The 14,232-nt window shown below is 31.6% G+C and overlaps 2 protein-coding genes across 2 annotated transcripts in view; both read right to left on the bottom strand.

The window, feature by feature from the left end:
* Positions 1–9,256, bottom strand: part of Jvl (javelin-like) — a 110,735-nt gene extending 101,479 nt beyond the window's left edge. Inside the window, exon 1 of the mRNA XM_064053189.1 lies at positions 9,128–9,256. Within this exon, the coding sequence (XP_063909259.1) occupies positions 9,128–9,160 (33 nt within the window). The 5' untranslated portion in view covers positions 9,161–9,256. The remainder of the gene's footprint in view (positions 1–9,127) is intronic.
* On the bottom strand, positions 3,216–5,102 carry LOC135126502 (uncharacterized). The gene is made up of 2 exons (XM_064052520.1): positions 5,000–5,102; positions 3,216–4,943 (listed from the first exon to the last, which is right to left on the bottom strand). The coding sequence occupies exon 2, from the start codon at positions 4,341–4,343 to the stop codon at positions 3,684–3,686; it is 660 nt and encodes a 219-aa protein (XP_063908590.1). The 5' UTR covers positions 4,344–4,943; positions 5,000–5,102; the 3' UTR covers positions 3,216–3,683.
* Positions 9,257–14,232: the final 4,976 nt, after the last annotated feature.

Raw genomic sequence — 14,232 nt, 5'->3', positions numbered from 1 at the left:
TAAGTAAATCCAGAAAGTACTCTAAAAAATCATTAAATAAATGTTTATTAAAAAATATGCAATAAGACCCAAAGGTATTTATTAAATTATATATTTTGAAATTATGTCAAGATAATTGTGTTATAATTGAGGTTGTTGTACACATCCTTATCTACAATTATTTTAAGTAATTATAATACTGCTTTCCATCAGAAAGTAAATGACTTCTCAAAAATTTTAATTTCTAAAAAAAATCCACACTGATTCACTCAGTACTGGTTACGCGTGAAAATAAAGAAAAATACTTGTTTTACTTCTCGAGCATAAGCTAAAGAAGTATAGTAATCGAGTCCAATGGCCGAATTGCCACTTTCATATTTTCTTGACGTGTCATGACCTCTACAGTACGAAAAAAGGGGTCTCCCGTTTCCGTCTGTCTGTCTGTCTGTCTGTCTGTATGCATTTTTATTAGACAAGTAATCTCCGAAACTATTAGACCGATTGTTGTCACATTTTATACGTATATTAAGAATATTATGTAGATGGTTAAACGCTAACTAAAATTTGGCTAGTCAACTCCACCACCAATCGCATGACGTCGTGTCCAAAATTTATAATCAAAAGTTTTTTTAATACCATGAAATAAGATACTCCTCACACTGGTGTGTGAATCCGTGTCGGATTTTCACCCTACACATCCAGAATTTTTGGAACTTTGAAACTGCAAAACCGATTGCTCTGAAATCTTGTAAATATTTTAAGCTTATAGTACTCATGATAGATAAGCAAAATTTATTCGTTTATCCCCCCACAAAAAACTCATGAGGTTATCTCAAAATTTTGCCGAATAAATCCTATCCAAAATGTGCAAAATATGATGAGTCTATACTTGTGATTTATCACTGTATGAATTTTTTTCAATTTCTCATACAGAGTGACTCATAGAATTTAATGAGTGAGTCAATTTATTTTGTTGATTAAATCGGGAACGGTCACTCCGTTTTCCAGAAACAATGTTATCATTAGTATTACACTGCACCTATCCAAAGTGACATACGTGTTTTTGCAAAAATGTTGATGATATCATCACAAAATTTTGTAAAGTAAAAACTCATTTGAAACATACGCGTTGCACGTTTCTTTACATTTACTTTAACATTATATACTTACATATTTATTCGAACTTATAGGGGTTCTCGTTAAAAAAAATCCGCAAAATCAAATTTTATAATTTTTCAAAAATGCTGGATATGTTTCATAGTACTTCAGGAGCGAGGGAAGTTCTGTCGAAACAACTTTCGACCAATTTTTTGGTTTAAGATTTATTTAGACAAAATTTCCGTCACCCCTAAAGTAGACAAATACAACTTCTTGAAAAAATTATGTACAAGTCCGGACAATATGGAATATATTTAAAGTAGATAACCAAAGGGAAAAATGTAGTTTTATTAGTACTTACATGTTCATATTTACAACTATTTCGAAAGAATTTTACTATTAAGCGCGTACAGATAACCAGCGTCAGGTGACAGTATGCTTTTGTGTTAAAACAAAATTAAAACTGATTCATTTTGTCTTCTCCAAACAGAAGAGAGAACTAATTAATTTATTAAGCTACAAGGAAGCAAAAATATTTTTGGATAAGTAGCTGTTATAATAAATTGGTATTATTTTACTATTAAATATAGGCGGGCGCGACATTACTGTATTTTCACAGCGGTTTACATGTCACAGAATCACTCCGAAAATTACCTGGAAAATTACTCCCAAAATAAATGTTAGAAATTTAGCAAGAAAAATATTCAAAGACATTGCAAAATTTTCAACATTAATTTTGGTAGTAATTCTGTGAAGTGTAAAACACCTCTTACATTTTTTAGAAAATGGGGTCAACGCAGGTCTTGTTTTGATAAAAAATTAGAATTAAAAATCGAGGATCGAGTTCGAACTCGAACCTTCCATTTTCAAAGCCGACCCGAACGTCCCATTATATACCTAAAATACAGAAAGAATTAAACGATAAAAATAATAATAAACAAAATTAAGGTGGATTCATAAACCACAAAAGCAGGCGTACATTATTTTATAAAATTTAAATATCCATTATTGCGCAAAATGTTCAGCTGACGTCATAAAATTGTTTGTTAGTGGGATGAATACACGAATTATGTTTGGAATTTTATCCTGCATGATATTCCTAATATACCTACATAAAAATGTTTATATCAGTCGGTTGAGTAGTTTCGGAGATTATCTGTCTAATAAAAATAGACCCAGACAATAGACGACACATAGACAAATAGACGGAAACGGGTCATAAAACGTCAAGAACACATGAACGTAGCCAGTCGCCCGATGGACCCTGTTACAATGCTCGGAAAGTAAAAAATAATAGCAGAAAAGTCGTTAAAATAACTTAAAAATTTGTGGATATATTTTTTTATACATGTTAATATGTTTCGTTTTTCATTTTTTATTTTAACATTATAGGTATTTTCACAGCATTTTGAATTGGGTATCACAAATTAAAAATTTGTTGATAACAGTGTTAATTTCAGTGCCACAATATCTAATCAATATTCAATATTGTTAAAAATAATTTAACTCCGCAAGAATTCTTATTTTTGTTACTTGTAAAATAAAAGCATTTACTGCCTTGTATATAGAGAGTGATCTCACATTGTTAAGTACTATTTATTGAGCAAAGAAAAAATAATTTAAAAAGTCCTTGACCACAAATATAGAAGACATGGCCGCCAAAGTTTATGCCATTTTTTCTCACCCTGTATAATATCCATTTGCCGTCAGTGATATTTGTTTCGCATTAAGATTTTTTTAAATGTCTGCATTTTCATTGTCTCGTAATAGTATCCATTTAATCACTCCGCACTCTTCGAGAAATGAGAAAAACAATCTCTTCTGCTTGAATGGAATCACATCTCATTCATTCAGAGTGGATTTGAAAGTACAATATATTGTTTTTTTTTTTCACTAGCACTTCTTGTTTAACGTTATGTCATTCGCATCAGTTCAGTGCTGTCAAAATTACCGCATCAAACTCGGACTCCTCTGAATCAATTATTTTCAAATAGCATTGTGTATTAAAGAGATATTAACTTGAGGTCCACAAAAATTCTAATTTATGTTTATAGCAAATCAAGTTTTTTATTTTTTGTGTAAAGCGATTACAAATAATGAAAAATTATTTTCAATTATTAGTAGCAGCATTTCGCATTAGTTTAATATGCATTATTCATAAAGAAACTACCGGGTGACTACTAATATTTCATGGCAAAATTTACAACTGTGAACTGACGTAGCAGCATGGATGCCAGTAATTCAGATCTGCCAACACAAAAATTTGCTTCGATCATTAATAGTCACCCAGAATTTAAAATGAGTATTTTTGCTGCAAATAGAATCTATAATTTTTTTGGATATTGCTGTTAATTTTCCATTTACGATTTTTTTGAAGGTGGCACGATTAATATGTACCCCGCAACATCCATACCATCGCGTTCCTGTATACCAACTTGATGAAAATTTTTAAAACATCGACTAGAAGTTAAAATGTGTCAGATTTTTCATAGAACTCCAAATGCTAAACTTGTTATTAAGAACTTCAACAAAACTAGAAAATTTTACACATTTATTGCATTAATTGCTTGCAGTTCCATTTGTGCACCGAATGTGCAGTGCCTTCATTAATCCTCGGCTCTTGACGTCCGCACTTTAGCTTGCTTAATTTGATAAGAATATCCAAGATCTTCCTCAATCTCAGCGTTCAATTTTCCTTCAACAGATCGTTGTCCTGTACCCGAAATACTTTTCGTAATCTCGTTGATCAAATTTTTGACAATACTTTCCGCGAAGGCATCGATCGATTCGTCGTTTATGAAGCTTGCTACTAATTGTTTCTGTTTCTTTTGCACACAATTGTTTTCACTATTTTTTGCATTAAGTATTGTTAATATTCCTTCGAATATGTCCAGCTGTCGTGCGAAAGTCTTTTCGGCAATTTCTAACAGTTCTAAATACGTACTGTTCTGTACATTTTTATTATGGAGGCTTTCGTTTAAAACTTTCTTTAAATTTTGAACAGCTTGTGTATCTACTTTGACGGATGTTTGTAAATCAAATTCTTTCTCAACATCGGTGAAGCTCCGTTGATCGTACGAAATGACGCTGACTTCTTGGTGGGAACCGTTGCCTAAGTCGTATTTGGCACTGCGAATTTTGGAAAGGACATAGTTCTTCAGCGTTTTGATGAACTTGAATTTCCGGAGAATGGTATCGTGAAAAGAGTAATGTTTATTGTCATCCATGCTCGAACTAGACTTACTCCGCAACAGAAATCTGTCCATGAGTTTTTGTATCTGGAACTGTGTAGCAAAATGCAGTTACACGATAATTTCCAACAAAAGTTGCATATTTTTTGGACGAACACAAACTGTTATTTTGACATATACTGTCTTGATAATCAATACGACAAACATAGGTGGTGACAAAAAATAACATTACAACAAATAACAGAATAATTATTGTTATATTATTTCTTTATCATTTAAGCATGCCTTTTCTTACAGGATTCGTTTGTATAGCAGCATCAGCGCTAACACTAGCAACCTGATCATCCTGCAAAATATGTGGTTGTGCGTGTAATACGGTCTGAGTCTCACTGTCTTGATACAATACAATAACCTTCTTCAAACTGCTGCTTCTTGACCGTGCACTCATTTGCAAAAATAACTCTTGTACGCCATCATCATCTAATAAAAGAAAATTTCTGTTTCTGGCGTTGGACGCACTTCTTAATAAAGCTTTCGGCGGTTTTGGTTGCGGTAAATTAATAATCTTGTTGTTTTGACCCTGAATATCTTGATATGGAGTGTATTCTAACAGCGAAAAGAAAAGCTTTTCTTCTTCATCAGGTTTAAGATTAATTTCGCCACGATATTTTCTGCCTGAAGACGAAATAAAAAATGTATTGTCGAAACAAGTATTTGTTGATTGTACGGACTAACTACTGTCTGGGTACCCTGGTTTGCAACAAGTTTCTTGTTTCCTTTAAAGAATGACCACATTTCGTTAGTATAACTGGTTAATAAGGTTAACTGACAGTGACAGTTAATAATGTGTCATTAAAATTTACAAGTTACAAAAGCTTCGTTGATACACTTGAATTTTAACATGTTGTATTTTGAAAAAAGAGATGTATGATAGACTACGTTGATCGATGTGTTTAACATTTATCCTGCCTTTTTAGGATGAATGTATTCAAGGCAGCACTTATTATGAATTATTTTAAGAAATTCTGCAATTTTATCTAATAACGAAGTTTTTATTAGACATAGAAAAAAATGCAAATATTTACTTAAGGCTGCTGCTACGAAGACAGAAAGTAGTATCTACTTAAGATTCGTAAAAATCGGTGGTAAAATGATGCCCTGTAGTCGATACATAAGTGTATTTTGTAGTGTTTAACGCGGTTTAAAGAGAAAAGATGAAACTCTAAAGTAAAATAATTTCTTAACTTCATATTCAATTGTAGTAAAATATTTAGCCAAATTTATTTATTGTTGTTACAGAAAATGAACACTATAGAAATACAGGGTGTTATTGAAAGGTACGTACAACAAAATGGACAGTTCTTCACGAAGTCTAAGAAGTCGGAAAAACTTATTTTGTCTTATCAAAATTTTAAGGGGAAAATTAACCCTTATCCAATCTTTTTAGACGCTACTGAAGGATAAATAGGTGAAATTAATTTTTTTTAGTAAATCCTAGCAACTGTAACAATAAAACTTTTGTCAAGACTCAATGTTGCTATAGAAACGAAAAGATGATCTTTTTATCAGAGGCGCACAACGAATTTGGGCATAAGTTTTAATAATTTTTATCTCTAAAAGGAGAACACTTTTACCTGAACTTTTTTTAACTTTTAGCACCCATACTTGGAGACCAATTGCCGATTTTATTTTGTACGTACCTTTCAATAACAGGCTGTATAGTTTGTTTATGTCTCACTTAAAATCATAAAAAAACTCTCAAGAAGCTAAGTCCTGCAAGCGGTTATTTTACCATGGATTCTTATAGAGGAACGATTGGCGGTATTTGTTACCTAATTCCACTGTAACAACAGCCATAAAATTTTACTTGATAAGTAATATGTACCTGTATTGTTCACTTATGCCTTATCAACAAACTAAAAAGATGTTAACTGCTAAGGGCAAGGTTGGATGAAATGAAAAAAAGTATTCTTTGCTAAAACTAACAATAAACAGATTGCTTATGCGTAATTAAAACAATTACCTTTGAATAATTGCAAATTCCTACAAGAAATTTAATTAACAAAAAAAAAAGCAAAAAAAAAGTTGTTTTACTGAGAAATCAAAATAATTACATTAAGTACTAAATGTGCATAAACTGAGAGTCTTTTAGGGTGATGTGATAATTAAAAACCATTAAAACTTTAAAATTAATACTTCAGGAAAAAACAACAAGGTGTCTACGACTGGCTAACTAACCAACAGATAACTTACTACAGACATAGAGTTGACTAAAAGTGCTTATCTCCCAATTTTTCCATAACAAGTATCAATATCAATACTTATAAAACTCTCTTGGCATACATCTTGTAAAACTTTTATGACTTAAGCGGCTTAAGCCAAATCACCCGTAAGTCCAACTGACTATTGTAAGCTTTATGGACCCGAATCGCAAGGATTATTACTGTCCGTTGTTGGAGCTGTAAAGTTTTACTAGGTATATGTGAACTGAGTTAATTTATAGAATAGCCAGTTTGACTTATAAGGGTGCTTTGGCTTAAGGCGCTTAAGTCATAAAAATTTTACAAGATGTATGTCAACTGAGTTTTGTATAACCCCTGACACAAAAAATTAATATTGACAAAAATAATAGTGCAAGAATTGTGTTAAGTAAATAATTACTTTTTCCTGAGTAATGAATAATTGTAATGAAGTTGTTAATAATTCCAGTCGTTCAATGCAAAGAATAAAATTGCAACACTTGAATAAATATGGAGGTAAAATAAAAACCAGAATAATATCTAACTAATATTATCAGTGTGATTTAATATACTTTTACATATATCAATTTCAAAAAAATCTGTAGTAATTATATACTTATCAAATAAAAAATAAAAATATAGAATATAATTTTGTTTTGTAATGTTGACCAATTGAAAATTTTTATTATACAATAGAAAAAAAATAGGAATTCCGCTAGCTATGCTAGACAACCTTCCTTTCTTATTAACACATATACACCTAGTTTATTTTGATAAGTTCATAAGAGTAATATTTTTGCTCTAGACTAAGAATATCAATATCAATATCAAGGTAATCATTTCTGAATTACTAGGAATAAATGATATGTAAACTTAAAACAAATTTGGCTCCATTGAAAGCAGTATTGATCTTTTCCTGCTAAATAATACACCTGCATAAAATAAACTAATTTAAAACTAACGGTTGATAAAATCTGTAGTTCCGGTAACAACAGATTACACTCTTTCGATGTGTTCTGTGCACTCATTCGTTGTTTAATTTCAGTATTTTTCTTTATAAAATGAGCCATAATAACGTGCTATGTTTAATTAGTTACGGCTTTTAATAATTGCGAAATAAAAACAGACATGGCTTGTACAGCAAATGTAAGTAATTTCGATTAATAAAACAATTGTGAAGCAAACTAAGAGTGAAAGTTTTCAGATTATAAAAAAAACAATAATAACGTGTAGTCGATGTAGAACCGATTATAGTAGTATCTAAATTTTATAGATAACACACATAAACTAAACTTGTTACTCTTCTGTTAATAAAATGTGTGTGTTCATGTGCTGTTTTATTCATTAAATGTTACAAAATATATGAAATAAGTCATTTATTGAATTAAATTATCTAATATAATATAAAAAATTAGTAAACCACAACTGGTATTTCCTACATAGATTTTTATTTATGTTACTTTTTATGTTATTTTAGACTATATAGGAATAGCACTTCTGATGTGAACATTCTTGAACAATTCTTTTTTTTTACTAAAACCTTTCTAGAGTGAAAGAAGAACGTATGTGTCTATGGCAACCAAGTTTCTAGGTGCTACCCACAACCCCAATTTTTTGTTTAAATCAGTTACGTATTCTGCGACACCGAATGTGAAAGTATGTGCAATAGGAAACAAAGATGTGCCATTGTTTTTGTAAATGGAGCTCAAAAATCAAGGTTAAAATAAATTGTTTTTTGTTGTCAACGGTGATACGTAACAGGAAAAAGTAGTAAAACTGAAAAACATAAAATAAAAACCTGATAATTTCAGGGTTAAATGCAACCTCATTTAAATAAGACAACAAATAATAAGCCTCAACTTTAGTGCTGGTAACATTTTGGTGCAGTTTATTTTATTTTTATAATTTTAACAACAACCAAAATTTTATATTTTAATAAGACAATGTAGAAAAAACTTAACTTTTAAGTTTTGTTATTCATGTCAAGAGCATTTAAACGAGATGTCATAAAATCTCTGCGTAGCGACTTTTAGTGTGTGCAAAAACTTAAACCGTTACAGAAATATTTTCCTGTGAAATGCAAAAACATGTATATGGAAAACGAAAAATTCGAATACGATTTTTTAAATTTTAAACTGCCTTGCATATGTTATAATACGGTGTCTCTGTTTTGTACCATTTGTAGCCTACATTTTATGATTCACTTGATATTAAAAACATGTGTTGTATAAAGTTTCCGGTTTTTATAGTTAATGGAGAGCGTATTTCCTGAACTGCAGACATGCCACATTGTATGGGTAGGTATGGTGTATTTTTTAACTGTATATAAAACATGGGTGTTCCTTCATCCGTGTCACCACATACGCATCACATGCAACAAGCCTGCCAAGACAATATTATTACAATAAACATTTCAAAATTTCTAACAATAAATTCGAATCATAAACAGGCATAAAAATTTAAGCACCACCAGCTCGATAAGCGACCCAAACAACAAAGTAAACTAATGACTGATAAATAAGCATTTACAGTGTTTTTGAGTACCCGTATTATTATTTATGGTAGAAAATTGGTTATCTTTTAAAAACAGTAATTTTCGTTGGGTGAAATTCAGCTAACCTTGTGCTTCTTAGGAGCGGAAAACTTGCCCATGGACGCAAAATCCGTGAAAATCCATGTGACAGGAAATCATCACACCACTAATTTCAAACTCACTGCAAATATTCCAGTGTTCACATATTTAGAACCACAAAAAAACATTTTCGTTTATAATAATAAAAATGCATGCTTTATGGAACCGACACTTTCAAACACTGTGGAAACGCTGTTGAAACAAGTGGTGGAAGCGCGCTCAACTCATTTAGAGATCCGCTAAGCACCCATGCGAGACAATACTTGGCTTGGAACGTACATTTTTGCTAGGGAAATCACAGTTTTTAGTATTTTTCTAGATACTTGACGTAGATTTAGATAAAATTCTAGATTAATTAATCTGATTCAAACTGATCCTTATGTGTGTAGATGTTACAGGGACATGTTTATAATTAAGATTTATAAATCAATTGTAAAGGTTCTTTTTATGGTAATCCTAAATCTTGATACGAATCTTACCCACTGACCGAATTTATTCCACTAGGGCCACTAGTGTCAGTAACCTGAGTAATAATAATTTGTTTCAAATACTATAGGGACACTCATTTACAAAATCCGTGTGAAATGTAAATAAACTAGTAATTTAAGAATGATAAGAAAAACAAACACTATTTTTTCGTATTCGTACAAATGAACCAACATTTAATTATCGCCGCGAAAAATAACCTCAAGTGAATTATTTATTGTAACAAATAAATCACATTAATTGTTGCTAAAATTTGCTCAGTACACATTAAATTTGTTGAAATTTCGAGTCGTGGTAAAGGACATCTAAAACACCTACGTCTTAATTATTTTGATACCTAGTGTTTGTAAACTGTAAATCTGCAGCATCAGAATTGTGCTGAATTTTAACCAAAACTAACATTGCTTCGATTGTAGTTATTAAAATAAGACAGTAAATCCAAACAAAAAATTTGTTATACGATTAATATTACTAATTTGCTTAGTGAAACATCTACATACAATGCACAAGATGCAGTAGCAAAACTAATTTTTGTTTAAAGAAGTTCCAAATAATTTAAAACTTTAAAATTTAAAAACACTTAAAAACTCTGCAAAAATGTTGCACAAATATTAACGTCACCACATTTGGCGCATAGAATTTTCTACACATTTTCAACATGATTGTAATCTCTCCATTATTAACAGACTTATTATTATGAGATTTTAAATATAACCTGTCTATAACTTTCTCTACATAACGGACGAGCAGTTTTTTTAATTAGTTTATTATCATCTTCTTTCTAGTAAATATTTGATTGAAGTTTTTCATTGTGTATTTTTAAAACTCAATATACTCAGCACTCTTTTCATTAAATTAATTAAACATTGTCGATTTTTTCTGTCTGATCATAAAACATATTACAAATTGCTTTTAAAGTAATACTAAAATCAGGCAACATTTTTACAAAATTTGGTAATATACTCTGAAGACGTTATTATTAAATTTGTTTTTAACTCACTTTAAACCACAAATTTAGTTTTATAGACAAAGTATAAAACTTCATTCTGCGAATTTTATTTATTTGTTAAGATAATCCCCTTAACCTAATCTAGAAATAGGCGTGGATTATAAAATACAGCTCAAGGAAGATATTATCCATATACCTCTCTTAATAAAATGTTGTGATTACGAGTACGTCATTAATTTTTTAATAGGGATTTGGATAAATACCGTTAATGTTAAAGGCACTAAAATTTCTGAAAAACGAAGCAGGTCGTTTTTGATTCAGACAATGAAATAATTTACTTTATTTATTTTTTCATACACCTTGTACATATAAAATTTTAATAAACAGGATTTTATAAAGAAACTTGCACTAAAGCAAGTTGTTCTAAATATTCCAAATCAGAAATTTCAGAGCAATCAATGAAGTAGTTTCTAGAATATATTGTAAAATTATGTTGTAGTAGGTATTTTGCTTTTCTGTTTTTTTCAAAAAGTTACGTGGGCAGAGTAGATATACAGGGTGCCGCATCCAAGTCTGGATATAGGGAATTAACATGCGATTTGGTTTTTATTTTATAATATCTCCCCAGATCACTTTAAAGCTATTATTGAGTGATGCCTTTGTGGAGGTCGAAGAGGGCTATCGGCCAGTATTTTTTTCAAATCGTTGCATCGCGCTCATTCACTGTAAAAACGTTTTAAAAATCGTATTTTGAAATTCGCGCCCGATCCGATTTGTCGCGAAGTGCTCCGTCCCACTGTCAAAGTTCGGCGATCGCGTGTTTGAATTAATCATGCAAAATCCAAACGTCAAAGTGAAATTAGAAATTATTCTCAGAAATCAACGAACTCAAGCTGAATTATTTTATCCAGTGTGATGATTATTGTAAGTCAATTTAAACGGAATAAATGCACAAACTGAACAAAATAATTTATTAGGTTATGCTATGTTCTACTGCGATTAGATGAAAAAGCGAGGGCCTGCTTGTTCTTCAACGGTTAATTTAATTAGTAAGTAATTTGGGTAAATTTCACACTTTTTTTTCGAATCACTAAAGATTGGAAGTCAATTGATTTTACATTCGTTAACCCTTTCGCTGCGAAGCTCGAATTAAAATTTCAGGGATGGAATTTTGCCACCCGGAAGCATGTTCGTTACAAGAAATTTTTGAGAGAGAAATGTAGAACATTGATTCATCAACATTTTAAAGTATTTTTCTCTATTACGAATGTGTTTTGGGATTCAGAAACTTTTGTGTTACTGTTTTATTTGTTTATTTTGTTAACAACAAAAATAAAAATAATATTTCACAAAACAAAGTTACATTTATTTTCAAAGGTGATAAAAAGTAAATAAAATCAGGTGGGCACAACGTTTTCTAGGGATCTTAGAGAGATGGGATAGAAGTTTCAAAAAGCATCATGACAAAAAATTGAAGCCTGAGGACTACTTCTCACGTAAGGAGTTTTACGAAGAAACGCTTGAGAGAATCTAGGCTGATGGAGAGTTTTTCAGGAACATTTGTTTTACTGACGAATGTTCATTAGGTCTTAAGGGAAGTTATAATCGTCAGAACGATCAAATTTAAGCATTACACAACTCTCACGTGGTCCATGAGTATCGTTATCAATGGCGTACAACTGTCAGTGTATGACTGGGGCTTCTAGGACATCATGTCATTGCACTTTTTTTCATCGAATCCGGAATGAATGCTCAGAAGTAGGACAATATGCTAGCTCAGCAAATACTTCCTGAGACTCGAAGGGTGCGGCATCTGCAGCAAGTCTTTTACATCCAGGACCAAATCTCCAGCCATAGAGCTCTCATAAATGTTGTCTATTTGAACCAGTATTTTTCCGCAATGTTGGAATGAAAAATTTGCCCCGCCCCATTGGCCTGTGCGTTCGCCGGATCTAATTTTTTTCTTTGGAGATTTCTTCACGACCATCTGTATTCAAACAATACCAGCTATACAAACAGAGAACGCTGAAACAAGCAGTCCAGCAATATTGTCTTCAGATTGCAACTCAAATGCTGATCGACACGCGTAGGAGTTTTGAAGATCGGCTTACTTACTGTACAGCTGCTGAGAGCAGTCTTTTTGAGCAATTCTTGAAAATAGTGCAATACTTCTCCAGATTCGTACAATATTTCATTACTTCATTCATCAACAATTGTTAAGTTTTTTTCTTTGTAGTTATCTAAATGCTTCATTAAAAGGTTCTCTTCAAAAGCGCCAGCTGTTTTGATGGTAAATCTTATCATCACACAATAAGAAAAGCGGGCCCTCGCATTTTCATCTAATCACAGTAGAACATGGCATTTTAATGAGATTTTAGTAATAAAGACTCAACCAGCACCAGCAGCATAACCTAATAAAATATTTTGTGCAGTTTGTGCATCTATTCCGTTTAAATGGACCTACAATAATCGTCATATTGGATAAAATAATTCAATTTGAGTCGTTCAGTGATTAACTGAGTGAGGCAGCGCGAGTACATTCCTAGCTTGAGGGCTCCCGGTACATGTCAAAATGCTGCCGATGGGGTTTTCAGGAAGACCAGCTGCTCGAAGTCTTCATCTCGGGCTTTTTGGATACGGTCTGAGTGTAGTTCCGAGATGGCTCGTTTAACGGGGTCGCGCACTATGACGAATGAATGGATCAATTTGTGCATTTATTCCGTTTAATTTGTCCTACAATAATCATCACACTGGATAAAATAATCCAGTTTGAGTTGTTCGTTGATTTCTGAGAAAAATTTCTAATTTCATTTTGACATTTGGATTTTGTATGGCTATTCCAAATACGTGATCGCCGAACTTCGACAGTGCGACGGAACATTTCGCGGCAAATCGGATTGGGCGCGAATTTCAAAATACGATTTTTAAAACCTTTTTACAGTGAGTGACCGCGATGCAACGATTTGAAAAAAATACTGGCCGATAGTCCTCTTCGACCTCCATAAAGGCATCACTCAATAATAGCTTTAAAGTGATCTGGGGAGATATTATAAAATAAAAACCAAATCGCATGTTAATTCCCTATATCCAGACTTGGATGCGGCACCCTGTATATATAATAAACCACAGGTATAGAAGCAACAATTTTGGTTATCACTTTAAAATTTTACAAGTTGAGTGGTAGTTTCCGAGATTATTTGTATACTTAGTAAAAGTCTTATATAAACCCTAGTATATAATTTATACACATACAAAAGAAATGATATACGTACATATTTGACTGCATATTATACTAATTTTATTAAAATTGACAGCTGTAGTTATTGCTTTAAAGTCAGAGTGGCCAATATTCCGTGGAAAAATATATAAGAACGACTTGTGAAACATATGACATATCATGAAGATAAGATGATGCCATCCATTAAAAAAAAAATAATGTATTGATTTTATATCTAAACCCTGCCATGACGATGCTGTTTTTTTCAGTTTGAAAGTAATTATGGTAATAATTTTGCAGACAATCGATAAAATAAATTTGTTCCAACGGTTTGTTTTCCAGTAATTCTTTGCAAACAGTTTTAACAAACAAAAGGATATTTGAAGAATTTTTTTAAAGACATACGTAAATTTTAAAATAAAATTGTTAAATCATAGGAA

This window comes from Zophobas morio, unplaced genomic scaffold (genome assembly GCF_036711695.1).
Source record: "Zophobas morio isolate AGI-343-1 ecotype UQ-CSIRO unplaced genomic scaffold, CSIRO_AGI_Zmor_V1 ptg000011l, whole genome shotgun sequence".
Classification (NCBI taxonomy): Eukaryota; Metazoa; Arthropoda; class Insecta; order Coleoptera; family Tenebrionidae; genus Zophobas; species Zophobas morio.
Note: the sequence above shows the minus strand (reverse complement) of the source record. Positions and strands in the feature narration are given on the sequence as shown.